This window comes from Thermobia domestica, chromosome 9 (assembly GCF_964235325.1).
Source record: "Thermobia domestica chromosome 9, izTheDome1.hap1.1, whole genome shotgun sequence".
NCBI lineage: Eukaryota > Metazoa > Arthropoda > Insecta > Zygentoma > Lepismatidae > Thermobia > Thermobia domestica.
The window spans coordinates 280,560,728-280,578,829 of record NC_137462.1 but is presented as its reverse complement, the minus strand read 5'-3'; the positions used below and the strand labels follow the sequence as shown (position 1 = coordinate 280,578,829).

The 18,102-nt window shown below is 34.2% G+C and overlaps 1 protein-coding gene across 2 annotated transcripts in view; it reads left to right on the top strand.

Moving 5' to 3' along the window:
• Positions 1 to 18,102, top strand: part of LOC145660711 (visual system homeobox 2-like) — a 402,468-nt gene that overhangs the window by 259,946 nt on the left and 124,420 nt on the right. For both annotated transcript variants that reach the window (XM_081726072.1, XM_081726071.1), the window contains one exon: positions 8,969 to 9,053. In XM_081726072.1, the coding sequence (XP_081582198.1) occupies positions 8,969 to 9,053 (85 nt within the window). The remainder of the gene's footprint in view (positions 1 to 8,968; positions 9,054 to 18,102) is intronic.

The following is an 18,102-nucleotide window of genomic DNA, read 5'->3' as shown; positions in this document are numbered from 1 at the left end:
TAGATAGAAGTAAATATAAATGGATTCTGTAGCGGGAGAAACGTGTTGTTAAATGAAAGAAGAGATCCGTTAGTACAAAAGATATTTTCTATTAATAAATACTAGTAACTACATTAGAAACAGTCTGGTTCCCTGCTTTCCTAGACTTTTCCTTTTTCCCTTAATAGACCACACGCATATAACACCATCCTTACATATCCCTGAAGATTTCTTTTTCTCTCTTTTTTTATACTATACACGAGACTCTAAGGGTCGGCAGATTAATATAATTAAAATCGTCCCCCTGGTATGTGAAATAGCACTGAGTTGGACTCGAAAAGAAATTAATCTGATGACCGCTCGTGGGATAGGAAGAACACAGGAACGGGTCTCGCAAATCGACCGTGAACTTGTAATCAGGAGGATAAAAGCCCATGAATAGCCATTCCATCTCCCTATACTGTGCATAAGGGACAACTCCACACATACAAACACACTCCCATTGGGGGAAGGAGGGGGAGATGTGTGTTATGTGGCGGAGGTCTAACACATTCTCTTCTGTGAATCCATTCCACTAACTCTGAAATTAAACAATAGAAAAGGAGAATGATTCTCCAAGTGCTAATCGAATAAGAAGCTGAAGGGATGAAAGTATAATCGACCGCTAACACTGTTCTAATCGGAAGAAGGATTTTGTTACAAAACACAGCTGACAAGGGAAATGGTATTCGCTTGCAAATCACGAGATGATGACTTGTCTTCACAGCAGGGAACGATTTACATTTATGTACTAACAACGTATTTACGGTAACATTCTCTTATTGAAAACTGGACTAAATGAACCAGAAGACAACTTAGTTGGTAGTCAAATCTGATTACCGACATACTATATATTTTAATTAAACAATTAACGCAAAATAATATATTACCTCTCAGAAAATCCTTAAAACCTTAACAATGTTTGCATCTTCACTTCACTATACAGTGGTATCACGATTTACCGGACTAATTCTTTGCAAAATGTTACTCGAATCATGAATATTTTGTCTTTGAATCAAATTTTAACTTCCCCACATAAAATAATAGGTCCTAATAATCATCTTAATTAGTTCCATATTCCAAAAGTACTGTTACAGAAATCAAATTAAATTATTATTATTATTATTATTATTATTATTATTATTATTATTATTATTATTATTATTATTATATTATTATTATTATTATTATTATTATTATTATTATTATTATTATTATTATTATTATTATTATTATTATTATTATTATTATTATTATATTATTATTATTATTATTATTATTATTATTATTATTATTATTATTATTATTATATTATTATTATTATTATTATTATTATTATTATTATTATTATATTATTATTATTATTATTATTATTATTATTATTATTATTATTATTATATTATTATTATTATTATTATTATTATTATTATTATTATTATTATTATTATTATTATTATTATTATTATTATTATTATTATTATTATATTATTATTATTATTATTATTATTATTATTATTATTATTATTATTATTATATTATTATTATTATTATTATTATTATTATTATTATTATTATTATTATTATTATTATTATTATTATATTATTATTATTATTATTATTATTATTATTATTATTATTATTATTATTATATTATTATTATTATTATTATTATTATTATTATTATTATTATTATTATTATTATTATTATTATTATTATTATTATTATTATTATTATTATTATTATTATTATTATTATTATTATTATTATTATTATTATTATTATTATTATTATTATTATTATTATTATTATATTATTATTATTATTATTATTATTATTATTATTATTATTATTATTATTATATTATTATTATTATTATTATTATTATTATTATTATTATTATTATTATTATTATTATTATTCTGCCTTTTGGCAGGTCCTGGGACTAAGGAAGGTATTTTATTCTCAATTTTAGACTTGGGCCTGGAAATGTTTCTCGATCTTCAGCTTTCTCACTTAACTTCCAATATTTTCTTCTATTCTTCAAGTCCTTGATCAGTTGTGTTCTTCTTCTTCCTATTCGTGGCTTTCCTTCCATCTTTCCCTCTATGGTGATATGAAGAAGACAATTTCTTCGCAAGATGTGTTCAATTCAATTGGCCTTCCTACGAAGGATGTTGGTTAAAACTATAATCTTCTCTCCTACCCCTTTTTAAACATTATCTTTTGTCATTCTCTCAGACCGTTTTATTTTCTCCATCTTCTCCAATACCACATTCGCAAGCTCTCTAAATGTTTCTTCTTTAACTTCCGTAATGTTCAATTCTCTAAATCATAGATTTCAGCACTCCATACAGCCTGTAGCACATAACCAGCTTCCTACTTACTACAATGTTAAACCTAGTAGTTAGGATGATCTTTACTTATAGAATGCTTCTTTGACTACGGCAATTCTTGATCTGATCTCTTTGGTGTAGTATTTACATGGTAACTATTGTTTAAAGGAAAGATATAACAACTTATTTGTATGAAAAATTAAGCGGTTCGCCATAGATTTGCAAGACTAAATTTGTTATATATGTTTGTTTTCTTTCTTCATCTCTTTATGTTGTTGTGCGCCAATTTTGCGTAGCTGATGTTGCATTAATAAATGCATAATGACATTTAAGCTAAACATGGTTTAGTATATCGAAGACAATATAGTATTTTAATAGGTATTTTCTTTAAAAGAAATGAAAACTCATTTCTAAACATAGATGAATTACACACAATTTAAGTTATTTTGCCATGTATAATATAAATAAAAATCTAAAATTACAAGAAGTTATTTTTTTTTTAACAGTACAATTAGTTACTTTACCATTTAATTCATACACTTCATGTGTTTCGCTCTTACAAGGTAAATTCGCGAAGTCTCTCCTCGGGATTCGTGTAAAATTGATTCAAATACAAAGTTCTCTGCTGTCCAACGTGTATTGTGCTAATTTTAGCAGCCCATACCGGTAATTTGCATATTTTTGGGCCTTCATATATCTGGAGTTCAATCATACGCTCGGACTCAAAATTGATTTTAGTTTTTAGATGTAACTGTACATGAATGCGGGCATATGCAAAACAAATTGAATCAAGTACTGCTTCTCTGACACATGTTACCAAGAATGTTATAAAATAGAAGATCTGCCCATACAACAAAATCGTGAAGTCATACGTCACAGCTTCGCCACACCTACTCTGCCCACTCCGAGCCACTAAGATCGCAAAGTTTCGAGCCAACAATCATGGCGGAAACGAGAGTAGCCAATCAGACGTTCCGGCTCGGACAATGCTCGGTTGTTTTTTGGCTTCATTGAGTTCATATGATGAAGATACGTATGGGCAGATCCTTGCATGTTACCCACCCTCCCACAATCTTGGAACCGTCATATTGGACTCAACTTTCACGTTTTTCAAATGGAAATAGCTTCAAGTGATACATGAAATTCGTGTTGTTTAACATAATTTGAATAAATTTATTTATTAAAAGAATTAGTCAACGACCCTAAAATTTCAAGTTTCCATTGTATATAAACTTCATCAAAAGCTTCCCTTTTACTTGTTAGGCTCTCTAATAATCGCATTAGTATTTGTTCCAATGCTCATATGTTCAAGGTGATCCATTTGCATCGTACAATTAGTAAAGTTGGACAACCAACTATACAGTGAAGTAAGTAAGTATGCAGTTGTCTGCATCCAAAGAGTAAAATGATTACGAAAGCACTTTGTCTTCGTATAAAAAGATGTATATTATATATTGAAAGTATTATGCAAATCGGTTTCACCGATACTAAAAGAAATGCGTTAAATTCGTATAGCATAAGAAACATGGAAGGTGTTTAGAAATCAATTTTTGTACCAAGAAACGTGAGATTCAACAACAATCTAAATTTACTGTAAATGAGAGATTTTTTTAAAAGAAAAATAACCTCAAAGACCGTACGAAGGAAATTGCTAATGCAGGTTATGTGCTTAAGCAATTATTTTATTATGGGATCAAGTTCCATAACAAAAGGTCTGATTAGCATCAATCGAGAGCAAGTGTTTCTAATAAAGTCTAGTCGAAACTCCTGAATACTATACTAGTAATTAGTAACCAAATGCTAAGTAATCAAAGATTCCAAGCATTTATCCATTTTGTTTACCAATTAATTAAATAAACAACCTCATTTTAGACAATCTAAACTACAACTTTGTTCTCAATTAGCAGAAATCAGTAGGTTTCAAAACCATCACTAAATAAGATGTCTTCCACCTAAAATAAGGAACCTCTTCTTACATATTTAAGCCTTCCATTCCAACCAATTCACAAAATGTCCTCTTGTATTTAACTTACTTAATCCAGATACGCCAAATAATAACTTCAAACGGATCAGTAAGAACATTACAAATACAATTAAATAATGTAGAAACTATCTTGTTTATCAGAAAACATTTTAAGATTACTCCATCGCCATTTGCCGAACGTTCCTAAAGGAGCATGCAAACCGAAGTGAATTATACAGAACACTAGTAAATGAGCATTTGAAGAGCATAAGTAGATGTTAATTACCATTCTTTCATGCTATGCCGTGAGTCGGTTACACCAACAACTCAATTGGAATATTAAAGCTTGACAAACGCATTAAACTAAGTTGGAGCGCATTCGGAAGAAACAACTTCATATCTATTGAAAAGTAAAATGCCGATATGCCTGAAACGGAAGATTTTAAAAAGAATTTATTCTATCTATTTTGACATACGGATCGAAGACTTGGACTTTTACAAAATCAGACATTCACCGTCTTCAGACTACACAAAGAAGCATGGAAAATGTATGCTTAGAGTAACCAGACAAGATAGGACAAGAAATACATGAATCAGACAGGTGATAGAAATGATGGATATAATCGCAAAAATAAATCTATTAAAGTGACAGTGGTCGGGACGCATTGTAAAAAGAACTGATGGCAGGTGGACAAAAGTAATCCTTGACTGGATATAAAGAGTCAAGATGAGACCTAGAAAACGTCCTAATACGAGGTGGCGAGACGAAGTTGAGAAGCATTGTGGATTAACTTGGAAACGGACTACCCAAGACAGATGGTTGTGGAGAAATATTGGAGACACTTTCATCCAGTACTGGATCAATAACGGTTGATAATGATGATGATGTTATTATTATTATTATTATTATTAATTTTATTAGATATTGGCCTCGAAAATAACAAATAGGCTTACAAGAAATTTATTAAATCACTGGTAATTTTAAAGATTATTCATTGTGTGTGCAATTATGTTTAAATAAACAAAGAAAAAAATGAACGCTTCACTTATGGTAATCCTAGTCTTCCGCAAATTGGATAGTTACCACTAAGCAAGAATCTCTCATGAATTGTTACTTTCCACTCGTGTTTTATTCCTTTCCCATATCTCTCCAAAGTCCAGCAACACTTTAGTCTTCAACAATTCCGCGTATTTTCCTTTTCGTGTTTCTTTCAGTAGATGGTAACCAAGTGTTTGTATACAAAAACCACCAAGTAAATATATTTTCATCTGTTTGGTCATTTTTTGGTTTTCCAAGTGCATATCCACTCTCTTATCTTTCCAGTTGGAAACACGTAGTTGTTCGAGCTCTACGGCAAGGAAGTTGTGGACATGTGAATCTAACATTTTATTTGAAAGTAAGTTTGCGAATATTATTTTTTCAGATTAAAATACATTGCAATATGGACGATATTCCACGACAGTGGCGTAGGGAAGGGGGTCCCAGAGCGGCCGGCCTCCCCAAAGAGGTCAGACAATGTACTTTGGTACTTTGACGTTTGTAATTTTTTTTAAATATATTTTTATGTTTATATATTTTTGTTTGTAATGTTTCTATATGTACCTATAACAGCACTTGGGTCCCCCCAAACACACATCCTGCCTACGCTACTGTTCCACGAGGATAAGAAATAAGATAAGGAGACAATTGTGCTGGGCAACATCTTTAGAAAAGTACATACGCAATTTACATTAACGCCTTTGAGTGAGGGCTCGATAGAAAGGATACCTTCGCGAAGACCCTGCAAGACTGATTTTTTTTTTACAACAGAGAGAGAGAGAGAGAGAGAATAAGAATGGATATTAACATCTTAAACAATAAGAATTTTCCTGATATATTTGATTGAACCCGCCATGGCTGTTCTCGCTCTGTTCACAGAAAAGAACGAACACTATCCATAGTAAGCCCATTGCGCAACATGAAGACACGAACTATTGTTTACTGTAATGCAATACGGCATTTTAAATGAAATTTCACAAATCACTACGACACCTCTAGGAGCCAGGACGCACAGTTTCACATTCATGGATTATTGAAGCAAAATTGTCAACTCGGAGTAGTTCATGATATAATAGTGTAAGCGTGAAGTCATAATTCTCAAATAAAATAGCATTACATACTTACTATGTGTTGGATCTTTTGAAAATAACCAATCATTCTTTTTACATTATTCTCGTTGTTACGTAGTCGTCTGTGTCTTCTTGCTTAACGTTGTATAAACTGTGCATTCTAAATCATTTCTTTATACCTAAATACATGTACCGGCAGTAGTAATCGTATTGGCAATCGTTCCTGCAGGGGTAAAAGTGGATCTCGAAAGGTAGGGGGACGATAGGTAGCGGTATGACGTCACGCCGTTCCAACTGCCTATCTTTGGTCATTGTATTTTTTAGGAACTGGGTGACGCTGTACATATTTTTTTCGAGGTGGGGGACGGCATTCCCCCGCGTTACTCCCACTTTTACCCCCTGCGTTCCTGATATAACTTTCGAGCTTCGCACGCACTTCGCTGTGTTTCACCATAAATAAGAATCGTGTCTGTGTACTCCTCACTGGTAAAAGTACCTGCAACACCAGGCATCTCGTCACAAATGAACTTTGATTATAACTACCACACCACTGCAGTATATGCCTATCATACGGAAATAAAGAGTCAAAAGCAATCAGCAAGTTCCATCTAGTATCCAATGGGTATCATTATTGTTCCTAACCTGGGTGCACCTGAGAGTTAGGCAACTACTTTTTCAAATAAGTATGGTTGGTCATCTACTTACGTATTGTACGGCACAAGTGGACCACATGATACGAAAATAGCCCAGTGGCCAGCGCAATCCTAATGAAAAGCCTTCTACTAATAGCAAACAAGCAATACTCGCTATTTTCTTCTTTCATATGCGTGATTCTATCTTCGTAGCCAAAAGAATCCTCAAATTGGTAATTAACAACTATAGATATTCCATTCTGTTACTTTCCTCTTCTCTCTTTATTATTTATTTATTTATTTATTTATTTATTTATTTAATCGAGGGAGTTGCAGATACGTGAAATATGCCAGGCCATCGTAGCGAAAAATAAACAAGGCGTGACATTTGTTACTTGTGTATTAACGAAGAGTGTGTGAAATTCACTATGAGCGATGCAATGCTTATTATTTAACTAGATTCTAAGCTGCAATTCATGTTCACTTAAAGGAAAGTTGTTATCATATGGAAATGAAGAAAAATTACAATAGTCTTTTGTTGTGCTTGTTAACGGTGGTAAGTCTTTCAGAAGTCGCAGATGCTATTATGTCAATCGTGTACCACGTAGGATTGTCCACGAGGCGCAGACGAGACAGAATTTTACTAACGCGATAGCGTACGAGACGCATAAGAGACAGAATTTTACTAACGCAATAGCCTACAAGATGCAGACAAGGCAGGATTTTCCTGACAAGATAGCCTACAAGATGCAGACAAGGCAGAATTTTCCTGACAAGATGCAGATGAGTCTTTTAAATGATACAGAAAAGTCTTTAAAAAATATTCTATTATATTTACTACAATTTAACTTGTATTCCTAAGGCGAATCTTCAGATCCTAGAGGAACGGGAATGGGGAATGGAAGAAACTGTATAAACGAGGAGCTGCATACTTGTAATATGTACCGTTTATCTAATATTGTTACGGCCAGATGGGCAGACGATGTACTATAATGGAATGAATTCGGAAACCTATCAAAATTTCAACACGAAACCCAATCTAAAAAATACCATTAGGAAGACTTAAGCCCAGATGGGGGATAATGTTAAGATGGATCCCGCGGATAGATATAGAGTAGACATTGGTTCTAGTTGGCTAGGGACAAAAGTCAATGGAGAAATGTTGTGAATGTGGTATTTATACGAAGGCTCCATAGGCATAGAGTTGGGTAAGATGGTTTCATTTCCTTAAAGATGGTTTCATATCCAGGGGTCCATTTACCACATGTTCTTGTACTTTTTTAGATAGTATTTTAAATCTATGTGACTTTTCTCCCTTCTTCTTGATGCTAATACAAAAAGAAAAAGCCACTTGTTGGTGGTGACCCAAATCACACTAGTGCGATTTAGGCAACATTGTTGTGATGCAATCTGTGTGCATAGGTCATTTTTTAAAAAATATGTTTTACTTGTCTAGTATTTTAAGTACAGATTACTAGCAATACGTTAATGTTGTATTATTAAACAACATTCAAATATGATAAGTAATTCAAATGTAAAATAAGGTACTCACCTTCCTTAAATAACTTTGTGAACCACTACAAAAAATAACATGTCAGTCTTTTCTTCAAACACACGCATAGCACATCGAACTTTACTATAAAACATCAAATTAATGGATGGTACTTGGGATGGTCTTAAGTTTCAGAAATTGACGGTAAATGTCATCTATATCCAATAGCTTTGTTAGAACACTAATGGTGCTATTTAAGAACTACTGCGATAAAGCAATCCTCCCGTGCTTACTGTTTTATTGAAAGAAAACTCATATTTTAAAGATATGATTATAGACCTAAGTGAATATACCTAGGTATAGAAGTTGGGAAGGAATAGTTACATATTACTTTTAATACGTTAATTTGTATCGTTACAGGAATCGGTCACCTGGACGCAGGCAAAGATTTCTCCACCGATGGCTTAGGATTTAATAAAAAGAAGAAGAAGAAGCGGAGACACAGGTCAGTGCTTTTATTAATATTAATATGACCTCAAATAGAAAATAAATTTGGCCTAATTATGAAAAAATCGCTATTCCATTTCTTGATTGATTGATTTGTACAGAGTTCTTTTGTCAGTAGCAAGGCAATATATAGGAATGACAAGATCTCTAGAGTTAAATTGAAACCTAAATCACCATAATATGTTCGATATTCTTATAATAGGAATCAAACCGGGACTTCGTTCACTAAAGGTGCGCGCGCTAGAGCAACGAAAGAAGGGCCAATTCAAGCGGTACCCATACGGTGATATCATCGATGTGTAGCACTAAAAGGTTGGGTTCACAGATAACTTATTTTATAGATGGTACAAATAACTATTGATATTAGCATACAGGGTGTTCGAGAAAGAAATGTAGACTTTCGTGTTGTATAGAAATAAGGCCACACTTGGGTAGTAGGATGATACGTACGCCATATTGTTTGTCAACTCAAATACTTTGTTTGGTGCAAAAACAAACGCATCATTCACTTCACGTCACTTGTTTAGATGATGTGTTCGATAAATCAATAATTTCACATCAGTAGGGATGAGCACGAGACAAGATTTGAGGCAGTCTCGTCTCGAAAATGTGCTGTAAAGGTGATGTCTCGACTCGAATTTTGTTAGGAAAATTCTGTCTCGACTCGTCTCGTGCGCATCCCTACACATCAGACCCTATCGAGCAAGTGTAGCGTAACAGTCCTAACACCTCGTTGATTCTTGCTGTCATGTAGTTTATGTTATCGAGTTTAACACGCCACACAGTATCTTTAATAAAGCCCCTCAACAAAAAACTCACATACAAACACACTTGAACCTTTCCGCCACAATAAAGGGGATTCTGGTAGCGCTTCATTCGTTTTTGCACTAAACAAACGAAACAGAATCTTACTCAACCACTAAAGTGCCATGACTTCTGCACAGGACTCACGAAGATCCTGTATATTGTGAAGCTGCGGATGTTTTTGTTCTGAAGCACAGCTTATTGTGATTTTACATTTGTTTCTCTGAACGCTTGACATCTTACGCCACTCAAGACCATATTCATATATTGACCATTAAAAAAACAAACATATATTATAGAAACTTGAAATGGCATTTTATTTAGCGTAAACATGACTTATATACGTTTATGCTTTATTGCATTCCATGTCGTGCCCAACCCATGTTTAAACGTATAATGATGATAATGATGTCTACAAAATCCATCGTTATTTCATTAAAGATTCAAAGTTTAAGACAACACCGAATTACAAGATAAAAAACAATTCGGAAAGAATTTTTGACGAGTTAAAAAAAAACTCTCGTCGGCAATAGTTCCTGCAATGCCAGGAAATTTAGTTTTTAAAAATAAATGGGAAAGGGCTCTCCTTCCTACTCTAATGGATACTAGAGAACGAGTGGCTATTTTTTAAAAATTTTATTTTAAAAGTCACATTAACAATGTCCATTTCCCAGGTTGGCCGTATATGATAGTTTTGAATAGACCTATTTTTTGTAGTTATTTTACAGTTATAAGTTACATTATTACATTAATAACTTATATGAGAATGTATAACACTTTTTAAAAAAAACTAAGTAAGAAAATCTGCACACAATGATTTTTTCAGTATTTTGGAAGTAAATTGAATGAAGATCGAGAAAATACCACTGAATCAAATGATATCTCAATTAAGCACGTTGTAGACTTCAACTCTAGCAAACGGAAAATTAAAATCAGCATAATTGAAAAAAAAAATGGTTACGAGATATTTTCATAAATCATAGTTATTGAACAACGTATAGGCCTATTTTTTGATATTTAAAACATTAACACCTGGAAAACTGTGTTTGTACGTTGAAGTTTAGCATTCCTTTTCAGTACAGAGACTGTATGGGACATGGACCTACTGTTTAAGTAGGAATCCAAAGCTCTGCAATACGTTCAATGCTGCTCGACCTGAAATTGAACACGTGGTCACGTATGCTAGCCACTAGACCTGCAGGAGGGCTGAGGGATCGAGTTTTCTACTGGAGAGGAAAAGCTACATAATTTTCTGTGTTGAGCTCTTTATGAAAATCATTGCAATCCCTATTGTTTCAGCAAACTACCCTTTAACTAAGCTTTCTCATGAATGAAGGTCAGTGGTTCAATGGAGGCATCAGCACAGGCCATTTGTCTCAAGGTTTCCCACAATTCAAACTCAGGTAAATCACTTTTTAGCATCAACAACCTAATTTCATGATAATCATAAGATCTCTTCCCTAAATGTGTTTTCCTATAATGATCGCATATTGAGCTCTTCTAAAACAGGGGATGGATCAGTAGTGAAGTTTTTATGCGTAGGGTGTGTGGTTCGATCTTTGGCGAAGTATTTGTTGTGGACAGCGTTCTGTTCGTGGGTTTTCTCGTAGTATTCCTATTTTCTCCCACATTCTCATTTCACCGATTCTTCCATCATCAGTCACTTGCCTTAATCATCTGTTTCCCTTAGTCTAAAGGGCATAATCATGGGACGGTAAACTAAAAGATTTCATTCCATTTTCTTTTAAAGCAACCAATGAGTGAGTTTCCTGAACATGAAACATAAATAACATTCTAAATCGCTTTCTTGCGCTTAATTTTTTTTTTTTTTTTTTTTTTTTTTTTTTTTACGGAATTCCATAAAAATGTTACAAGCCCATGAAGTAAACTTTCCTACAGGAGGTACTAAATGATTTCTTTTAAATCGAGGCCTCGCTAAATCGTTTCACTCCTCCAGCAAATGTTTGATTCACGTCATTATATGAGCATATTTAGCTTTTCCAAAATCACCTTTTTTTTTTTAATAGCCCTTCCAAGTAAGTTTTCCCAATAATGATATACCACTTAATCTATTTTACACATTCATGCTATTCCATGAAAATCTTCATGACCGAAAACTATAATTTACTCTCTTCCATGAAAATGGTTAGAAGCCTTCGAAATGAGTTTTCATTGTAAGTTGTGACTTACTAAATCGCCTTTTTTGTGCCTCAAAACAATGGACCACTAAACTTAATCAAAATCGTAAGGATCTTTATTTATAAATGCCATTAAACAAATTTCCCCAGCTTTGTTGCACTCGAAAATGTGTTTTCAGCAAATTTAATCACGATTCTTTGAGCCGTTTCGAAAAAAGAAAGAAGAAAAAATTCACTTCATACAATTGAAGTAGAAAAATAATAATTAAAAATAACACAGCATTCGACTTATATGAACTACTGGAACAACTAATATTTTCTATTGTTTAACAAATCACCTGCATATGTATTAGAGCGGAGAGAATCATTTTTTGCGTTTATTCTCAACATAATTAATTGAGTTACTATACTGTAAAAACGCAAAGTATAACTTAAACAGCACATACATCCCAATGCTGAAGAGTATGTCCTTTACTCTCAGTCTACATTCATTTAAGGAATAAGGTGGAAACAAGGGTACATCTTAAAAACAATATGTAACCAATATGTATTTTCCATAAATCAATTACATATACTTTATTGTAACTGATGCATACAAGTTATTTTATTTCTAACAGTGGATTGTACAGTAAGGGACACTTCTGGATTTTACACTCATATGCAAATTTACGGCAAAAGTGTACCATCCAGAAGTGTCCCTTACTGTACAACTAAATCAGTTTAATACTGTCCAGATATAGCTAGCTTAAAAGTAAATAGAAATTAGGACATTGTTCTGCCTTCAATTGTAGCCACTGAATGAGAACGCAATTTTCTCGTATTAAAGGTTAGTCACTTCGTTTGTTTCCTACAACTTCTCAGTAAACGAACACTTTAGGAAATAGCTACTAAAGTTCAAATAACTAGGAACAGTTCGAATTCATTTTTAGACCGTATAAGGAACATAATCATGCCTGTTGTTCTGTACGTTTGCAAAACATACTTGCTTACTCTGAGGGAAGAACATAGACTGAAAGTATTTGAGAACAAGATCGTAACGCGAATATTTGGACCCACGGAATCTTCATAACGAGGAACTACATAAATTATACGGTTTACCAAATTGTTAGGGTCATCAAGTCTAGAAGGCTCAGGTGGTAGGCCATGTAGCCAGAATGGAAGAAAGGAGAAATGTTTTCAAAGTCTTAACTGGAAGACCAATTGGAAAACGGCCATTACGAAAACCTAAATGCAAATGGGAGGACAATATTAAGATGGATCCCGCAGAAATAGGAATACAAAGTAGAAACTGGATCCAGTTGGATAAGGATAGAAGTCAGTGGAGAGCTTTTGTGAACGCGGCATTGAACCTCCGAGTTCCATAGGCCATAGAGTTAATTAGTTGTAAGGAACATTTTAATAAACTTGAACAAGAAACTATCCAACTCAAATCATTTAAATTACCATTTATTTCAAAAATAAGAATAATGTTCCCCGTTTACATCAATCAGGAGAGAAATTAATATTACATAGCTATTCAATAATCTTAAGTCAATTTCTGAATAATTGTTGAAGCTATTGGATACAGGAACCAATCACCAATGAAGAATAGTAAGAACATTTTACACAAAGCTTGAGCACAAGTTATACATTTAAAGACCCTATTCCAGTATTCATCTAATAGAATTGGGACAGCTCTTAAAAAAACTTAGTTATGTTGACCAGTGACGGGATGTAAACTCAGAGGTTACTCATTACAAAACAACAACGCCAATTGTATGTTTACATCTGCTATTAATATAGCGTAGGTTATGTAGGTTACTTGAACAACATAAATAAACAAATAAATATTTTTTTTCTAGCGTCACAGTAAATGAGGTGTTGTATATGGTTATAATGGTTATATTAGCTCAGTACATGAACGGAGATGAAGAACTCAGATTCATATGTATTGTTTTTATTAGAAGAAATGATTGGATAACGTATTTCCGGTTGCTTGACACCATAAAATTGTTTGTCAGAGGCGCCGTCGATCTAATTCCGAGTCAACAGCACACGAAACGCAACATCCGGCGGTAACTCCATTTATTAGTGGCTAATGATTCTGTCTGCAGTTTGGCAGCTGTTCTCGACTGCCGATTATCTCGTCAATCTTCGATCAGCTTTTACACAATTCCTTTCAGTCGCATCACCTAAATGACAATCATTTCACTTCTTTATTTTGTTTTCGAATGTACATGTGCTCTTCGATAGGACAATATTGCAGAATATACTACACATTGCGTAAAAACAAATGTTATATTAAGAGTTAAAACACTAGTTATCACCATCATCGTGTTCTGATGTCTATCCTCTGCTAGATGAATGCTTCTATTTTACTTGCAAAAGTTTCTGCCAGATAATTTTCTCATCTAGTGAGTAAGGTGGCTCAATGGTAGAGAGTTTACCTTTGGTGTGTGGGGTTCCTGGTTCAATACCTGACCAAGTAAGTCTGTGGTGGGGAACATCGTGTTGGTGGGTTTTCTCGGGGTTCTCCCGTTTCCCCCCATATTCTTATTGCGGCAATTCTTCAATCATCATTAACTTGACTTAATCATCCGTCTCCCTTAGTCTAAAGGGGATATAATCGTAGGTCGTTAAACTAAAAGATTTAATTTCGTTTTCTCAAGCACTGAATTCCTACAATATATATATAATTTTAATTTAATGTCGCATGGCTATGCCCTTTAGGCTAAAGAAAGTGGATAATTTACAAAATGGAATGATCATGAAATAATTGGTGCAGTGATAGTGGCGGGAAACCAAAACCCCAAGAAAAACTTGCACACACAATGTTGTCCATCACACATTCACATGACCTGGGATCGATCTAGGAATCCCTTTACACGAGAGTTAACTCCTCTACCACCGAACCTCCACATAGCTTGTACAAAACGTCCGATTCTGTATATTCGGTCGTCTTCTGGGTCCCTTCTTCTCTCTGAGAATTTAAAGGAGAATATTTATCATCCATCTCAAATCTCTTCTCGTAGCCATATGACCCGCACATCTCCACTTGTGTATCTTCGCAGCAATGATCATAGTACTTTATTTCAAAGTGGTTCATTTCCTTTATTCTCTATATTTACCACGCTGTCTCTCAATCGCTCTGTGGTGAAAGCAACAAGAAAAAAAATGAAATGAAATGAAATCTTCGACTTTAACGCCCCACGATTATGACCATTAGACTAAGGGAGACGATGATTTAGGCAAGTGAATGATGATGGAAAAATTGGTGGAATGAGAAAGTGGGAGGAAGCGAGAGTACCAGGGGAAAACGCATGGACACGATGTTGTTCACCATAAATTTACTTGGCCGGGAATCCCAGGAACTAGAGGTAAGCGCTCTACCACTGAGCTCCCCGAAAGAAGGAAAGAAAAACACTGTCAATGTATATCAACTTTCAAAAGTATTTTAACATTTCGCAGTCAATAATCGTTTCAAATAATTCAATGTTTACGTATCTCTGACTCTTATCTCAGTTGCACATTGACAAGACGCAAGACTATCAAGCCGAGGCAGAAGGAGCCAGGATAGGATGCAAAGAGAGAGAGAGAGTATTGGTGTATATTGACTGTATGTTTCAATCACAAGGTTGGAAAGGCCTTTGTCTAGCAGGTGCGGGACGAGTGCGTAATATGTAGTACGAAACTTTGTTGCATTCCTCAAAGTCCTGTCCCTCGCATCGGTTGTCATGTCCTGTTGTCAGTGTGCGGCTGGCTTTAAAGTGTACAACTGAAAATCTGTGCAAGCTATATAATAAAACGGTATGTATGTATAGGGCAAGGCGGATCACTTAACTTCAAGGGCCTCAAATGGCAACTAAAATTAAGACTAGGAAACCAAAGTTTTGAGGAAATATTTTATGATTATTAAACTTTCAAATAACAATACAATAGTAAGGAGAATTGCATATACATAAAGGATATTGCTTAATTACTGAACTACTGCAATTTATTCACTTTGCCCCACCGGTAGGGCAAAGCGGATCATGATATTGGGGCAAAGTGAATAAGCAAAACTCATACATTAAAAGTCAGGGTTTAATACAGATATGCAAAACAGAAATTGTATAGAAGAACAATATATGTGTACACAGTCTAAGATAATAAAAGAATGACATCTAGATGAACTGCTTTACCCACTAGAAGATTAAAATGTTTAATATTTTGAGTATTAGCCTAACACATATAAATATAGAATTAAGTCTAGACAAACCTTGCATACACATCATCCCTAAATATGTTTAAAAAGCTCAAGTCCATAGAAGTCTTTTTTCTTATCAAGTAGGCATCTAGTATCCAGTTTCTTTCAATCTATAGTAACCCTAGCGAGTACAATCTACGTAGTAGCAAACAGATTGAAAAAAAAACAATAATAAGGCTTAGGGCTGAAAATAATATCACACGCTTGGTTTGCACAGATCACAAATGTAAATGTCTTGTCCCTTATAATAATCGGTACATTTTTCGTGAAACCATGACAGACAAATAGAACACTGGATCCAGTCTTCATTAAGTGGATCTAAATAATAATAATGACAGAACTTGCATTGGTAGCTACCGTCTCCTTCTGGTGATTTTGCAGGTTTTTTCTTTGTAATTCCAGATGTACTTGGTAGAGCTATAGCCGCAGCAAAACACTTCTTCTTGCAGGAGAACCTTGAATGGTAAATTTCCTTCTTTTCTCTGGTAGTTCATTTACGGAAGTTGCACTAGTACTTGGTTCGGTAGACATAGTAGACTTACTATACTTCTTCGCATTCTTCTGTTTTAAACATTCCTTGATAGGAGTACTCGTTAGTTCCTCCGCACGTAGAGACCTCGAGCTTTCCCCCTCTCCGAACAAAATTCCACCGTACGCCACTGTAGTCATTAGTACTGAACATGTATGGAACATTTTACGTAAATTGATTCGAGGCAAAAAGTAGAGAAACAAAGAAACAAACAAAGAACTGAAGTTAATTAAAATCATTTTAAAAGATGTAAAATCAAATTAATCTTTTCTTAACAGTGGTATAGAATTACATAGTTTAATATAGGATAAGTTGCGTTAATAGCCGCTGCGATTATTTAACGGAACTCCTATCCTAACCCAACTTACTACTACAACAACTACTGATGTTACTCTACTACGACTACCACCACTACTACTATTACTACTGCTATGTTTTTGTTCGGCGAGTGTTAACGGAACAAATTCAATATGAATTTCAATAGTCATATTAGCTGTGTTGCTACGTATACGTACCGTCAATACCAGATTTAATGCCAAAGAGACGTTCTAAAACAGTACTGCATTATGTTTGGGGCAAAGTGAATCGCTATTCGCTTTGCCCCTTCTAAAATTATTCTCTTTGCCCCACACTACCACATGAGACAAAAGACTGTCTACAGCATATGGACGACGTATTTACGATAATTCTCAAACATGATAACAAAGGTAAGATCCCACCCTATCCATGCATTGTGTGTTCGCAAACATTCTACGGAATAGTAAGAAAATATTTCAAAATCCTTACCTCTTGATTTTTTTTTTTTTTTTTTTTTAGCAAAATGCGTATTTTCTTTTCTTCTCCTCTCTCGTCGAAACAGCAACACGTACACACAAAACAGTAACGTCCTTCTCTTCTTTAACTAGTGACGTCATAAACTGGGGCAAACATTTCCTGTCCTCTGTTTTCAGTTGACTGTAAATTGCGTTATTCGCTTTGCCTCGTATATCCACTTTGCCCCCCTTTCCTCTATTTTCCAGTATGATTCTGAAACGCCAGGAACAAATTCAATCAAACTTGGTGTACATATGAATGATGGATGTAAGCGTAAGACGCGCCTAGCGTTCCTAGTGGTGGATTGATGGATGGGAAGGGGGTTGCGTTACATAAAGTAATGTTGGTTGACTACGTAACAGGGGTAACGCATTTATTGAAATGTGTATCCTTCAGGAAAAGGAATTCAACCTTTCCATAAATCTATAATTTCCGTGCGAAGAACGGGCATTTCCGTTAAATTATTACTACTCAGTTTTTTGTATCCGTAACCCTACTCTTCCCAATCCATCTAACCACTTCTCTATAATTTCCTTTT